Source organism: Pocillopora damicornis, chromosome 9 (assembly GCF_964200805.1).
Source record: "Pocillopora damicornis chromosome 9, jaPocDami1.2, whole genome shotgun sequence".
Lineage (NCBI taxonomy): Eukaryota > Metazoa > Cnidaria > Anthozoa > Scleractinia > Pocilloporidae > Pocillopora > Pocillopora damicornis.
In genome coordinates this window covers 15,574,597-15,591,500 of record NC_142678.1, presented here as the reverse complement: position 1 = coordinate 15,591,500, position 16,904 = coordinate 15,574,597, and the positions used below count along the sequence as shown (strand labels likewise).

Here is a 16,904-nt window from a genome sequence, read left to right as displayed (position 1 = left end):
CCCCACAAGCACTTTTTCACTTGCAGCAAACAATGAGACATTGAGCTGCATAAACTGGCTAGAGGTCTGTAAGGGGTTAATACTGAAAAAGTTAGTGCCAGAATCCCAACAAACTTTTCCCTGGCTTGTCTCAAATTTTCTTGAGGGGGGCAAAAAAGTACTTTGCAGTCATATATTTGAGTGCCTGTCTGTGGTTTTAAGATCTGCCTGATTGGGTAGCCAATAGCATTGCATGAATTCACTTCATTGGGCCAGCTCATGGCTGGGTCCACAAAAACTATAGAACTATTTCAAGAAAATACTTTGCACACCAAAAGAGTTTCATAACAATTGGCATGGCATTCTTTATTATTCATTAGACAAGTACGACCTCTATCTTACATGTACTGTGCAATTTTGTTACTTCTCAGAATGAAAAAAGCTTGTGTAACTACCTTCTTCAGCTCCTATTTACAATGGATGTCTTCAATATGAATTTTTTATTTATGTACCATTAAGAAAAAAGTGTTCCTTTGCTACCAGCCATGTTTGATGATGACTGGAAAAAGTAATGTTTAAGTGTTGAATGAGTCTCTATTCATTATTTTTTATTCAACAACTATCAAAGTTAGGCTACTTTACATACAAAGATTGATCTGTCTCTTCTAATGGTAGTTAAAAATGGCACTCTTTACTATTAACAGCTTGCAAAACTCTGAAGAAATTTTGCTATTTCCTAGAATGAAAAGGAAGATATACATAGTCAAACAACTAGCCACATGATGCTGAAAATAATGAGCAGAAAAAGTGAAAAATAGTTCCCTCTCATGGACAGTTAGGCAGTTGTCAACTGCCAAAATACAGAAAAGGCACACCACAATCAGCCAACAAATAATTTCCTTTGCAGCAGTTCTTAGGTCTCATCACACAATTTGGAGAAGAAAGGGCATTGTGTGACAAAACCTAATGGTTGTAAACTTCTGCAACAAAGTCAAAAGGGAACTGAAGATGATCATCGTTTACTCTGACCAGTGATTTCATCTTTTCTCAACACATTATAGTGGGGGTGACAAAAGTCTTCATGGTGCAAGCCTGACTAACCACCTGCTTGACATATTTTAGTCTCATCAATTTTATGCCAGCATGCTTGCAAAGACCAGAATCAAGGACATTTCTCATGTGACAAGTCTATTAATTCAAGGTAGTACAAACCTTGGATCCAGGCAGACATTTTCCAAATATCTCCAGGAGAAGTTTCTCTTTGGTTACAGCAGTTTTGAAATCATTTAGTGAAATCTTTCCATCTTTATCCTCATCCTGGTGAGCAAAATATTAGAAACAACAAATTTCTTATTTTCTTTAAACTGGGATTGGTTATTTGAAAGATTATCACAGTTATCCAGTGCGTTGGCAAAATAAAGTTTTCAATAATCAAGGTTTGCTCTTTCTTGTTAACATTGATCTGTGTCACTCTCTTTCTGTTTGCAATATAAATCAGCAATTTGTTTAGTTAATTCAGGCATGTACCTTAAAAAGATTTTTTCTAGAAAATTACAAATAACTGTACACAGTCCAAGACCTATACGGTTGAATCACTTCCTGTGATGAGGAAACTTAAATACATGTATCAGACAAGCATATAACCCAGAACACACCATTTTCTTCAGCGATAAATCAACGAGGTCTTTTACTTGTTCATCTGCATCTTCTTCAGTTGATGACTGAGGATCAAGAAAAAACAAATAGTCTGCATTGGCTGCAAAATCCTCCTTTTTTGCTGCAGAATTTTTAAAATTGAGTCAACTAGCAGAGACCTGTGAGCAACCCTTTCCATGAGTTGGCTGGGAGAATTGCTTCACCCCCTGCAGCAAAATCTCACAAACTAAACCTTGGAATTCTGATTAAATTTAAAAGAATCCAATCTACAGTGTGTGTCATTTAGGTTCATGTATAGCATTATCCCCCATTATGGACTACTAGGCCCTTCGTATTGGGGGGGGGGGGGGGCACTGTACAACCCTCAAATGGCAGAAACAAGCATTCCCTAGAGCTTCTGTTTTTGAAACTTTTCCTAATTCAAAAAGTTATAGATCAATTCCACATTTCAGACATTCAGAATATAAGATAAAGGAGAGTGAAAATCATACTCTTTTCAACAATTTTAAACTGGGAAAAAAAATTTGAACACCAACACAACTTATAACAAAATAGCTAGATTGCACAATTAACTGTATGTGGTTGTGGTGCAGATGTCATTAGCTGGTCTGTGAACCCCTCCCCCCTGAACTTACCTTGACCATGCACTCTTTTAACATGTGTTGGATTTGTTCTCGCAATATGTAGCCTTGTCCATTGAGGTCATACACATTAAAACAAACTATGTAAGGAAAAAAAAATTCTTAAAAATGTTATTCAGTTTCAAGGTTAGGGGAATACAAAAAATGGTATGTTATTGATCGAGACTCTATGTTCCCTAAAATAAGTGCCCTCTCCCAAATAAGTGCCCCCCTTAAAAAAAGCCTGCCCCCTCCACCCTCACTTCCTTGAATATAGTGGGGATACAAGGAAAAACCTGTTTCTTTTGCCAATTTATTTAAATTACAACTTTTTTGCTTAAACTACAATGGAATCAGTACAGGTGAATAATAAGCAACTCCCTGAATTAAGCACTCTCCTTTGGGTAAGTACCCCTCTTTTTGGCTCAAATTATAAAATAAGCCCCTAGGTCCTTATTTGTGGATATGCAGTACATGCATTATCGTTATGATGAGGTTTTTAGTTACTTTTGTTAACTAGAACTTACAATCCATTTGCTCCTTAAATGTTCCCTTTAGAAACTTTGACAGGCCACAAACCCACTCCTTCATATTGAGATTGCCATCATTATCCTCATCAAAAACTCGGAATACTAAAAAATAAAAATAAATTCATAAATTAGTATATACCTTTGTATAGTAGGTGAATGATGTCAACAACTATCTTGATCAGTGGCTTTCTTACATGTACACTATCTGGATGCTACAAACAGTAAGCACTAAATATTGAATGATCCACATCATGCAGCTCGTACTCTACCAAAAACACTACCAAAAATCCTTGTATTAGCATGGCACAAGGAGGAGTGAAAAGGCTGCATAAGCCAATTTCCAGAGCCAGTGTGTGGTGTGATCACTGTGCCTCTTGCAACATACAAAAAAAAGTATCTATTCATAGACCGAGTTACTGTGGGTCAGAACAAAAAATATTTAGCTCTATGTCAGACCTCAACCTGAACATTTTTTCGTCTAGCAATCTGACTCAGTCAATTATTACTTTTGAGGTTAAAAAAGTAACAGTGATCTACATGTATATATGTGCATGATTTCACCTAGATCTATTTCTTTGCCCAGTTCAATTATTTGATTCATTATCTGTGCAGATATTAATCATGGGTTTGGCTCTGTGAGAGGGCAACATGGGGCAAATCCTGGACTCTGACTAATAAACAAAGGGGATAGAATGTGCCTTTCACTTGATGGAACTGGGATCCCATCCAGGGGGGAGGAGAGGAGTAGTGGTATTCCCAATTGCTTCAGTCTTCAGAGAGGGCTATGAACTTTTGCAGTTGGCCCTCTGGCTCATAAGTTGACTTTACAAAAGATTACCATTAACCATGATAAGAGTGAAATTATCTGCAAATGCCATATACTCATAAAAGGGAGGTTACTCTTTTCACTCCTAAAATCTGACCTTAGAAATTCTCCTTGGTATTGGATCAACTAATTATCCTTTAATCGATATTAATCTCATTATTCTCATCACTTTTCTACTAAATATTGTATTGATAGCATAGGGAGAAATTCTGTCTTGATCAGTTAACGGTGTACATGGATAATAGAGATTTGGTAACTTTTTTTCAATGACCTTGAATGAAAGCCTTGAATTTATCACTACTGATAATGGCTACTTCATTGAAGAAAGAAAATTAATCATCATCATAATTAAGAGAAAGCTCACCTCTGTCCATAATGATATCCTCTGTCAGTCCAAAATCGTTATACAATATGTCTCTAAATGTTGTCCTGTCCATTTTCCCATTCTTTGCATTATTTTCAAACATTCCTAACAAGCTCTTGACCTCCTCTCCAGAAACTGAAACCCAGTTGGAGCAAAATTTAAGAATAAAATCATCAAAAATCCATTCTGTTACAATATCACCATGAAATATACTAATTCAACAAAATGCGAATTATGAGTTAAATTGTTTGACATCAACATATAAATAATCATGATGATTTTAAAGCATTGTGCATTCTAGATCTCACTTCATGTAATTTCTATTTTGCACCATGTTCCCAAATGAACATTGATTGGTCTCCTTTCCCAGGTGTGATGTTGATTGACAATACAGCCAAATCCATTAAGGATCACTGGATTGCTGCATGTGGTGTCACTATTAAGCACCTGTCATCATACTGGTTACATCAAACAAAAGAGGGCGAGGGAAGATAATCAGAGATAGAACTGGATGGGGAAGGGGCTCTGTTTAAGCTATAATTCAGCAACAATAATCAATTTAGTTCCACCTCTCGTGTTCATAGCCTGGTTATAGCATTCTGATGGTCTCTAGCTACACCTATGTGGCCGAGTATCGGGCATTACCACAGAATCTGGGGATTCCTTGACGTCAATTTCCCATAATATCAAAATTAACCTAATAAAATATTTGATATCATCATCGTTACTTCCGTTTGACTCTAAACTGGCGTAAGACGATGCAAAGCTCTATGATCGGTAGGTGCTCGATCAGTTTTCGAATTCGAACACTTCATCGCTAAGTTGCGTACAGTCAGAAACTCAACAAAGTAAGAATATTTAATTTTTGACAAATTGATGCAAAAATTCAAAACTGAGAGCAAAATGAGTTTTGAAAGTATTTTCAACTGCCTGGTTAGATTACATGGGACTTTTCAGTGCAGTGGAAAAGAGAGCAGCAGCTAATTTCAAACATGGTGCGAGAAGTACAAGTCAACTGGATACACCACTGAAATACGTGCAATATAAGAATAATTGCCATACTAACAGTGAGTCTCGCGCTCCAGATTCTCGGCGATCTTGTCTTGATTTCGTCTTGCTGTTATTGTTGCCATATTACTAATGATCTAACTTTCCAAGCTTGAGAAATCTCCTAGTCACACAGTATTATTGAAAGATGGCGGGGTCGTTGCTAACGTTGCTATGCAACAATAGACCCCAGATCTCACGCATTTGTCGCGTCATTGCCCAGTTTCTTCTCTGTCATAAACTAACCCGATTGTATCTCAAGCTTGGGTAGATCTTTCTGACCGATCAACTTTTCTCTAATTCAACTGGCTTGAATTCGATGAAAAAAGTTTTAGAGAAAAACAGTTTATAAGATTTAACGTTCTGTGGGGTCTTGCCCTGGTAAACTTGAAGAAACAAAGTAAATGAAACAAAACTGTGCGGAAACAAATTGAAAAAGTAAGAGTGACCGGTTAGACTTGATATCATTGTTAAATTCCCTTCCTTTTCATATTTTGTTTCATGGACGCTCACGCTTAATTACAAACTCAGACGATGAGTGGACAAAAATTTTGGTCCCTCTGTGCAGCAGAAACTGGCTGTTACATGTACAGCCTTGATCTTGTTCCTCCTTAGTTCGTAATGCCTATCTTGTTTTGATTTCTTTCCCACCGAACCACGAGTTCCCAAAGTAATTTTTGTAGTTTCCTTTAATCTTAGTCGAAAGTAATATGTCAGCAGCAAAAGGCAGCTTTAATGTGATGTTAATACGTCGTATCTTTCTTGGTGGAATTCTCCCAAAAAGTGTTGTACGAAATATAAAATGGTAAGTAGGGAGAATTTTCATGTTGACTTGAGAACTGTGCGCGCGCTGTTCTTATTTGAGTTGTATTGTGACATAAGCATTTGACGCAATCAGTGTGCATTGTGAAAAAGGAAAAATTTACATGCAAAAATGTCTCACGTATCTCGCGGGATATCTTCCATGGTGTTCTTTTTCATGTTTTTGATCAGCTTTGGTTTAAAACGAAACGAGAACGGTAGGGTCAGATTCCGATTTGTTCGAAAGACGAGAGTGAAGAAAATTGAGAAGGTAGATGAAGGTGTGTTTTATCCTATTGTACCGGAAGCCGGGACCAGCAGTGGAGAATTACTTGACAGAAACTCCGCCAAAGAAGTCGTGAGGCACCGGAAGAAGAAAAGAGGGAGACTTAAAAGGAACAAGGTGGTGCCAGCTGAAGAATATGAAGATGAGGAGGACACTGACTGCGATATCGCGTTGGTTCTTCCAGAGGAAATTGTAAGAACGCTGCAGTCAGACGAAGGTCCATCACCACCCACTCTGTCAAACAATTTTAATGTAATCAATACAGATGAAATAACTGGAAATCTGCTCTACAATGATGAGGACATTAAAAAAAGTTCAAGTCTTGTCTGCGTTACTAATCAAGTTGCCTTGAATTTAAAGGACAAAAATGCTTGGGAAGAAGAGGAAAATGAGAAAAACAAAAAATCAACTTTGTCAAACTTCTTCGCAAGGTTCAGGGGTGGAACGAAATCTACAAAGGTTCGCAAATTCCGGAAATAATTAAGACTTTTGCAGTGGCTTAATTTGACATAAATATAAACATTGAACAATGAAAATGGCACAGACTTCCTTGGGTTTCTTACATTTCTTGGCGATATTATTACTTGTTTCTTACTGTTCATGAATGAAATTTGCAAAATGGTTGCATTTATTTTATATTTAGACGAAACAATAAAAGTTAAAGCTGATGATGGCATCACCTTCTTCTGTTTTTGATTCGTTGACTGATTTGCGTGTTTGTTGTGTAAATCTATTATTCAGATGGAAGACCACTTACATTGCAAATTAACCAACAAAATAAAGCGCTTTTCGATTTTCGAGAGTCGTGAGACCAAAACTAAAGCGGCCACAACAGCCAGTTAGAGCAAGGCAAATATCACGAGGAGAAAATGACAACTCGGAGTAAAAAAAGGAAACCGCCTGAAGCGCGAGCGACCTAGTCGTGATTATGGTTTTAGTTTTGCGTCTTATTGGTTGAGAAGGCGGCGCGAGTTTTCTGGACCAATCATATTGCAGTGCAAAGTAAAGGAAAAACAGTTTTGTCTTAGATAAATTGCGAAACTTAATTGGAGATTGCCCTATCAAGGAAACCAGACTTTGGGGTCAATGCGCTCCTTGAAATCCGCAGAATAGCCTGCTTGATTTATTTACATGCTTGAAGCAGGATCAAGGTTTTCTGCACGGCAGGACCGGCACGAACAAGCAGGAGACATCTAGGTGCGTTCGCGCTGCACCGCCAACACCATGGTCAAAAATCGAGCCTTGCACAGGGTTCAGAGGATAGGTACACCCTAAGAATTGTCCCCCAAAACAGACATATTTTCCATAATTCTTAAAACCAAAGCAACATCTGTTTAACAGGAAGCTAGGTTTCGGCAGATTCGGACGGTTAAATCATCGAGAACCACGATGACATTCGTAAAGCTATTTTGCATATGTGATCGTTTTTGTTGTAAACGCAAAGTCTCCCAAGTCAAGTTTAAGCGGACCAAAATGTCTAGATAACAACAAACACGAACTACAAGAAGAGTCACGATGAAATATTTATCATCAGCTTTACACATTAAGCAAATGTACACCTCGTCGCATAATATAACTCTCTGAAATCCGTCTCTGCACCACAGAAAGCCGCTAACGAATCAAAACTTTCTAAGCCAATCAATGGCAATTTACGAATTTTGCAACATCTACGTTTTTGGAATAATTATGTGTTAAATAATCAAGCGCATCCAAAACAAAAAACGCGCATCTCTTTAAACAACTTTGAACGAGCACTGCTTCTAAGATTACCCTGCGTTTCGTTTTTATCTCTATCTCTGGACAATTTTAGTTGCTAACAATGACCCACCCTTGAGAGAAAGGAAGGGAAAGTATGCGCTAGCAGCTAACTAAAAGAGCACTCTCGCATATTAATATAAATAATAATGAAAATAAAACAAATCGAGAGTAAGGCTGCAAGCCATATGCAGTTGAAAGTCTAAAAGCTACGTAAAAACTTTATACAAACGATTTGCAAAACGTGCCACTGCATTCGCTACAACGGAGGTATAATTATTTTAAAAAGGTTCTCTCTCTGATGCACGATCTCGTTGAGACACCTAGAGGCGGACCGTATTGAGGATATTGCTTTCATGAACGCCCTGCGGCGTCTAATGGAACAATAAGGCTAAAATCGGGAAGGGGAAAGGGAGTACGTAAAATTATTTTTAGACCAGATGCCTTGACTCCAGGAGAAACTTAGAGGATTGACTATAGAACAAAGCCTTAATGGGTGGTCGGTCTCTTCATTTGATCATCCACAATTGCTAGTAACGGGTGGCTGGCCCAGTAACCACTCGCTGTCCTCCCAGTTTTGGCTCCATGAAAATTCGTTTCCATTTCTGTCTGATATTTTCGAACATTTCTGAAGTTCTTGATACGCCAAAGCAGCCTTGAACGGCGTGTCAAGCCTTGATATAGGCAGGAGATGTGGAAGCGAGGCCCACTTGAATGACTCACTTTCCACGCATGTAGATACACAATTTAACTTAACGATTTAAATTCGATTTCCGCTGTCCTTGAGAAAGACGGTCTTCTCTTTAGTCAGCTGTTGATGCGCCTGCTAACCTACCAGGGAGATCAGGTAATCATGACGTTATCCGTTTCTGGAAGTCTTATCAGCGTTGGAACCTTTATCCATGTCGAAATACTGAAAGTGAACCGGAAGCAGTACCAACGATCAAGACTTATGGCTGTCGTATAAGTATGGTACGGGCTTAAAAGCAGGCGACATATGAAAAGGTAGAGATTGGATTCAATCTTGTACTCGGGCATTGCACTTATTAAGTGATAGATCGCAAAAAACTTCAAAACGTGGCGAGTAACAAATATGACTAGCGAGCTACAAGCGAGTGTGTCACTGGTGTTCTTACCACATTTTAGGGAGGGGGGCCCCTCACAAAACAGATGAAAAAGGGTTTAGTATCAAGGTTGTGACATTTAGTGCTCAATTTCACCAGAAGTCAGTCGAACGAGAAAGATTAGTCACCTACGTACCTGAGAACGCTCCTTAGGGCCTGTCTGATTGTTGTCCAACGAGACCATCGGAAGAGGGGCCAAATGCGTGGTCTTCATCATATCCACACGAGCCCCGGTCCTTGGATCACTGAATGTCAAAAACCCTGGGTAGCCGGGAAGCGAGAGCGACTGAGTCGCGAACTGCTGAGCAGGTACTGTGCCTGGCAACAGCTTCTGGGCCTGAACCTGCTGTGATACCAGCTGTGTTTTATCGTGGCTGAAGGCGGCATTCTGGCTGGACAAGCGATGCATATCATCTCCCTGTTGGATCAGTTGCAAGAGCACTTTTTGGTTGGCTGTCTGCTGTGTCTGAGGAAACGATGGCGCTGCAAACGCCTGACTCGTAGATAATGGCTGAGGAAGAATAATTTTTTGCTGAGGTTGAAAACGCGACTGCAACTGCTGTTGCTGTTGTTGTTGTTGTTGTACCTGTTGTGTTGTTTTTGAGGTAGGGTGAACAGGTGCAATAACCTGTGACATCAAATTCACCTGCGCTTGTTTCTGCTGCTTTTCTTTTTCCTGCTGAGCTAAAAGTGTTTGAGGAGGCAGTGCTGTTTTTACCGCCGTCGGGACAAGCAAACTGCTTGCCTTCACCGGCTGCTTCTGAAAGGACGGCGAGGACGAAGACGTACTTAGCGCAGTGTTCAAATTTGTCTCTGGACCTTTCTTTTGCTGTTCTTTGTTCTTTCCACCTTTCAAATCCCCATTTGATATTTTGGGTATTTCCTTCTCTCCAACGCTGCCATTCACTGGTTTAACACTAGAACTCAGAGGGACCTTACCATCCTTAGTGCCCGGAGAGACATCCATTTTGGGTGCCCCATCTGAGCCAGCACTTACGGACCCTCGCGGACCATAATTGCTCGGCGTGGTTTTGGTATCAGTGGACAAGGCACCTTGCGTTACAGTTGTCACGCCAGGACCACTCACAGCAGGTTGCTTCGCGTTAGATGGCGTGACCGAAGAGCTTGTGTTTGTACAAGACATGGGAGTGGCCAGCCGGGCATTAACTTGTAATAACTGGTTTTTCCGGTTTGTCAGGGTCGACAGACGTTCTTCGAGGCGTGAATTGTCGGCTTTAAGCTGATGCAGGCTGGACATCAGAGACGCAACTATGAAGCAGAGAGAAGAAAAAAATAGTGGAGTGTTTAAAAGAGAAAACTACTGTTTGAATCTCTCGATTCAAAAGTTCCTGTCGAAGGGTATTCCATGGATGATTGTTGTCATAGCCGTTGAAAGCAAACAAAGAAACAAACAAAAACAGGAATAAAAACCATGCGGAAACTGATCAAGGCTCGACTCTATACCAAGATCTAAGGCATAATTTATCCAACATGATCATACTTCTTATGTTGTCTATCTCTGAGAATGAACTCTTCTACGCCTTACCATTAGTCTTCATATTACCCACTCTGTTGTCTTAACAACGATACTAGCAAGAAAAATTTGATTGACTATCTGGAACTTCTAAAATCGGTGATCATTCGATTCAAAGGTAATACTGCAAAGAGAAATTAGAAGCCAGTCACTCTTTGGGTTAGAGGTTGAGTGTTTCATTTTGTGGTAACAATTCCTTCAGCCTGTGGGACAAACTTCATTTGTTTGCATCTTTAAGCAAGAGGAGGGACGCGCGAGGCGAACGCGAAAGACGACACACGCGCGAGAGGCGCATGTCTCACTCGTTGCGTTCTCCATTAGGTATCGCTTCATACACTTACCATCATACTGTGACGCTTGCTGCATGAGAAACTGGGCTCCCTGTTCCCACTGATATTCCAGAAGTTCTTCTAAGCTTGTTGGGAGTTGTCTGTGTTAAAAAAAATGGACACCCGTTGAAAGACACCCATACCCTAGTGCTACGGCACCACTTATCAATCATCGTCCGGGGGGTGGGGTGGGGTGGGGTTGTGGGTTGTGTGTTAGAAAAATATATTTTTTTAAGGGGGAAGGGGCACAAGGGAACGGAGGAGGGGTCTCAGTCAGTTTGAGGGGGGGGGGGGGGTCTATCGAAAATTGACCTCTGATAGAAAAATTCTCCAACTCCCCACATGACTAAATAATGAAACTAAGACCTGCTACGAAAAACAGAAATTGAAGTGGCCACTTACAAAGGTCCTTGATTCACATTATTGTTTGGTGGCCGTTGTACATGGCCGTTCTCCAGAAGTCCTCTGTTTCGTGGTTGTGGGATCGTGTATGTGTTCGGACTTGGAATCCTTGGACCATTCTGACGTACACTTGCTCCCTGGGTGTTGCTCGGAAGCACATTCTGATTAGAAAAGGTTGGCAACGATGGAGCAGATGCTGACGCCCCGAGGTTGTCCTGAGGAAACGTTGATGGAAATGCTGTATTTAAAGGCGATGTCACTGTATTCGAGGAAGAAACTGGCGTTCCATTCTTGCGACTTACTGAGGACGTGTTCGGTTTTTTCTTTAAGGGAGGCCTACCAACTTTTCTCTTGGGTTCATCTCCACTCTTGGGTGCAGCCCGTTTCTTAGCCTGAGTATTACCCACCACAGTCTGTTTGATTGTTTGTTTAGGCACAATTGCTTCTTTTGGTATATCTGTGTCCATTTGTTTTGCTATCTCAGGTACTAGTACACTGGTAGAAGGTTGTGGAATGTCCTGCAACTGAGAAGATACAGATTTGGGCAGCATCTCTGGGCCAAGAACTCCCACCGGTCTTAGGATAGGGTCCTTAGTGGCAGCCAGTGCAATGCTGGAGGTACCACTCTGAACAGGCAGAGTCGGCAGTGGTACAACTCCAGGCACTGGCAACTGGATAGGACTATTGGCAGTTATACTGTTTAGTGGTTTCTGTGTCTCTATGGTTGTCTTAGAATTACTGGGTGACTCTGTAGGTGTCTTAACAGTAGACGGTTTTCTTCCTCTTTGTTTAGGAGTGGAAGGCTGACTTGACGAACTGGTGGCATTGCTGTCAGGCTTTGGTGATTGTTCAGTAGATGTAGCAGTGGGACCAGTGGACAACCTTGGTTTTGGAGTTTTCTTTTCTTTTTCTTTTTCTTTTTCTTTGTCAATCTTTGGTTTTTCCATGCTGTCTCTGTCCTTATTATCTTTGCTCTTTGTATCTTTTTCCTTGATATCTTTGTCCTTTTCTTGAATCTTGATCGTTTTTTCTGCAGGTTTACTGTTGAACAGAACACCTTTGGCCTGTTAAAAAATGAGACACTACATGTGAGTAAAAATAAATGTTACATTATCTACTGTAGTTGAAAACCAACGTCAGGCCGATGTTGATTTGTACTTTTCTTGTTTTTACCAACTTTTCTTTCTTGTAAAAAATACCCTAATCCTTCTTAAAGAAATACACAAATTAAACTAGTCTGATTCCCCAGGATTTGTCAGGCTTTCTCGACAGCTTACCAGAACCAATGTATTTTGGGTTGCTATTCCCTCCCTCCTGCCCTATGACAAATATTGGGTTAGTTGTGTATTCTTCCACTGGTAACCAGTGAGACAAATGTGGCTGAATGCCACTCACAAGGTTTTCATGGCTACCCACTTCACTTTAATGCAGTTATTAGCTTCCCCAACCTCTTATGTCTGATCCACCCACCCGCCCCTTTCTCCTTGAAAACAAACAAACAAACTTGATCAAACAAAACTCTTGCATTACCCTTTTGTTCCAGTGGAACTGGCAGTAACCAACATACTTGACTGTAGGGCCTGACTGGCCATCATTTTCCTCGCACAGCAATCCAGAACTCTGTGCACTGAAATACAACCAAAAACAAGAAATTATTCAATTAAAAGGGTATCACCTACTCAGTATTTTGCTCATCATCAAAAGAGTTGGGTTAGCTCTTGATTCCATTAACCCTTTAACCCCTGAGATCTGATTGTTAATTCTCCCCTCTAGCTGCTACATCTTCCTCCTCTAGTACCTCAATTACTAGAATTTGTTGTTAAATCAAGATAACAACTTCTACTTGATAAGTCTGAGTATTCTCATTACCTGTTTCCTGAATGAAATATGGATTTTATGAGGAGAGGTTACATATCAATCACCTCTGGGTATAAAAGGGTTCGGAGGGTGGTGCAAGGTTTCTAAACTAATCATTAGACAAAGAGCAGCAAAACCACTGCAAATAAGAAATTGCTCTCAAAACTCTACCATAAATTGTGTGAAACTAAATGGTTTACCAAGTGACATGAAAAGCGTGTCTGCATCCTGTCCTGTTACAGCTCATACAAGCTCCATGAGCTGTCTTGCTTTCTCTTCCTCTCTCTTCGCAAATGTAACATGTCTGATGAGAAATGCAGATTACAGTAGTTATTCGTAAATACACAATACTGGTATCAGCATCTCTGATCACTGAGTCAAATTTAACAGGTATCTGAAGCATCATCAAAGAAGGCCAAGCTATGTTTTTTTTTGCTTTACTGCCAAACTTGTGCACATGCATGCCAAAGAATGAAAAGGGCAGATACAATGTTTTACATGATGAACATTTTTAATTATCAGAGGTTCACTTTCCTTTTAGTTTTGCTATAGAATGGTTAGAAATGGGTGATGAGTTCCCTGCTGACCAAAATTTATAGAAAACACAAGTATGAGAGAAAGTGCCCTGAGTTGGTAAATGTGGTTTTTTTTTTAACAAAAGGCAGGTTGAGCCAAAGCCTTTCCTTTCCTTAGAAATGAATTTACAATCTCTCTGACTGCTATTCTTACACATAGATCAAAACCACATTGTACATGTATATCTCCCAGCTGACAATCAGTTCAATTTTCAAGACTGGTCTGCCTAACAGCTTATTAAAACTGCTGGTGGAGAATGTGAAGCAACACTACAATGAGCAAAAAGGGCAACAAATCCATTACCTTGCAGAAGCGATCATGAGGAACAGATGCCAAAATGATTGGTTCCATGGTGGAAACATTTCCAAATCTCACTTCAGGAATGTAGAGAGCGCAGACAACATGAGCCCAGCCTACAAAATAAAACTTGGATTTAAAAAATTCAATTCATCTACATTGATGATTTTTGCAACTGAGCACTTAAAAAAGCATATATGTGTGTCTGACTATCCTGCTTCTGAGTGTACGAAAAGCATCTGTGCAGTTAACATATGCATGAGTGGTACTGTAGGTGAGAGAATGAAACAGTTCTAAAAAAGGCCAATGTTGTGTGTAATGACTGAAATTCCAACTTTGGCTTTGGCTCTTCAAATGTCACTCACTACTATGAGCTAAAAGTAGGAAAGAGAACGAGTGAAAAAAGGGAGAAAGGAAAAGCAAATTAAAGTGAGATGACTTTTCCAAGACTTCTCTCACCTTGATCTTCAAACCACATGATCAGATGCTATATGTAGTAATGTGTAACAGTACGATCTCTTCACGTGATGAAGACAGGTGTCAAAATGTTAAATTACATAATATCATTGACAATAACTCTTACTTGTGAGACAAACAATTGAATGCTCTTAAATCTAGAAATCCAATGGGTGACAAACACATCTTTTAGAACAAATGACCTATTTTATATCATTTTTATTTTAACCCTTAATTTCTCCTTGCAATATCTCCCTTGAATTAAACATAAAGGTCACAAGAATGAAAGAAATGATGACAAACTAAAGAAGATCTTGATTGTGAAACAAATTCTCCTCCTCAGCACCTTAAGAAATGTGTGATGAACAGTATGGAGAATATGTATAGTGATATTAGGGTGTAAAGGGTTAAAAGTTACTAAGTGGACTACAAATTTACCTCCAGTATCTGTTCTTTTAAGAGCACCTTCTTTATATGGACACAATTCACATTTCTGCAATTAGACAAATTTGATCAAAGTTAACAGTATAATTGACTGTGTAAAAAGTGGTGGTGAGATAGTGCATATAAGTTTGAAATCAAGACATTTTACTATTAACCTAGGACTCTCTCAATATGTAGGGTCTGGGCAAACAGAAATAGCTGGTTCTTCCCCACTCAAACCAAAAATGAATGTTCGTAACTAGCTTATGTAAACATGTCTAGAAGTATTGCTCTCTGTTTTCTTTGCCCTAAAGACCAAAAACTGCCTTCAGCCATCTTTACAACATTTGGATGCTCAGAACTTACATGTTTTTCCTGGTAGCCCTCAATGAGGCCTGAAAATTGATTTTCAGGACACAGAGGAAAGGGCTGTTTTGCTAGCAATTGGTTCTCTTGCTCTCCAGAACTGAAATCCTATTGGTTAGTTGTGACTTAGATTCATGTTAAAGATTGTGAGTTTTCAAAATTCCCTAGATAAAGATTCACGTACACATGTACAGTTTGTCAATTTCCAGTATCTTCTGATGCTTTTGAAATTTCAGTTTAATTCTTAAGCGCAAATTATCAATAAGCAAAAAAACCCCAATCAATCTAAATGGAAAAAAATGATGAATTGGACTTCAAAAATCAAATTTAAATGAGCTACAGAAGTGTTTGACGATAGAAAACAACAATGTAAGGTGACGAGAAACCTATTTCTTTCTTAGCATTTAGCAAGTGCTCTGTACATTACAGGAAAAATACAAAACAATGTAAGGTGACGAGAAACTTATTTCTTTCTTAGCATTTAGCAAGTGCTCTGTACATTACAGAAAAGAATACAAAACTTATGAAAGATTTTTTTCCTCAAAACCAAGTGGTTAAGCCTCTAAAATCTGCAATGTCTAAAAGTTAGGCCCTGAAAAAATGAAGTAGTACTTCGACCGTACCCTGATAGCTAACCTGCAAGTGCAAACTGAACGATCAGCATGAAATCTACAACCTGCGTGTCGAGTCACGCTATCTTGTAAACACGAACTTCGTGACAGTTTTATTGAGAGAAATTTACGCGCTAAATCAGACAAAAATTTGGTTAGGAAATGAGAGGAAACCTATTCTGTACCAGCTGAAAGCTCCACAGCTGTTTTAGGAGCTGTCAAGTGTTCATAGACTAATATAAGCAGCTTACCACTCGAGCGATTCTTTCCTGCGATTCGCATTTCCGACAAAACCACGGTCCTTTAGGAACTTGCACGATGCCATAACATGCTGATGATTAATAAATGCACAGCCATAAATCATCAAAAAAGATTCAAATCTTGCAATGAATCCTCTAAAGGTAAGTTGTATTTACCCTGATGAACGGCAACATTGCAGCCATGGCCGTCACAGTACACCAGTGGGTTCTCATCCCATCCTCTTTCGTCCGAACAAACGCAACAACCACCTATCATCTCTTTTACCATGTTTAGCAGTTTCGAAGATTTGGAACCCCTGTAAGGAGCGTTTCTGACCTGGACTACACCGAATCAGGCATGCGGGAGACAAAAGAACCGCGTTAGAGTTCGAGTTTGGTTCCCAAAACTAAAATGGACGCGCTCGACGCGCGAGGCTCCACATGTGCTTGGTGCGGCTGCGTTAATGGTAGTTGCGCTGACCGCTAAGGAATCACTACAATATTCTTAGACTTTCCCTTGAAGCACTAACGTAGTACAAAGTATCAATTCAATAATAAGTTATCGAGTCTAATTATTTTCGGCTTACACTATTGCCCGTCCATTCATTGCCTTTTTGATACTTCCTTGTCCCTCAATTCCTAATTTGACGAGGAGGGGATCAAAATTGTCGTTATCGTTAACGTTGCTGCCACACAGAATTATCTAAATTCAATTTGAATTCTTTTCGTTAAAATACAGGGATGAAACTTTTCCATCTTACTTTCTTTCTGTTATCGAGAATCACTTGTCCCCTTACTCTCCCCTCCTCTGCATAAGAATCACTTC

General features: G+C 39.6%; 2 protein-coding genes across 2 annotated transcripts; both read right to left on the bottom strand.

The window, feature by feature from the left end:
• Positions 1-330: 330 nt before the first annotated feature.
• LOC113672360 (calaxin) lies at positions 331-5,201 on the bottom strand. Its single transcript, XM_027188644.2, has 7 exons — positions 5,042-5,201; positions 3,976-4,110; positions 2,783-2,887; positions 2,271-2,356; positions 1,635-1,700; positions 1,192-1,296; positions 331-715 (listed from the first exon to the last, which is right to left on the bottom strand). The coding sequence occupies exons 1-7, from the start codon at positions 5,106-5,108 to the stop codon at positions 677-679; spliced, it is 603 nt and encodes a 200-aa protein (XP_027044445.1). The 5' UTR covers positions 5,109-5,201; the 3' UTR covers positions 331-676.
• A 2,418-nt stretch (positions 5,202-7,619) lies between these two features.
• On the bottom strand, positions 7,620-16,541 carry LOC113672400 (zinc finger protein zfp-1). The gene is made up of 10 exons (XM_027188685.2): positions 16,256-16,541; positions 16,091-16,170; positions 14,878-14,932; positions 13,990-14,099; positions 13,311-13,414; positions 12,784-12,880; positions 11,254-12,317; positions 10,864-10,952; positions 9,125-10,257; positions 7,620-8,777 (listed from the first exon to the last, which is right to left on the bottom strand). Exons 1-10 carry the CDS (start codon positions 16,365-16,367, stop codon positions 8,724-8,726), a joined length of 2,898 nt encoding a protein of 965 aa, XP_027044486.2. The 5' UTR covers positions 16,368-16,541; the 3' UTR covers positions 7,620-8,723.
• Positions 16,542-16,904: the final 363 nt, after the last annotated feature.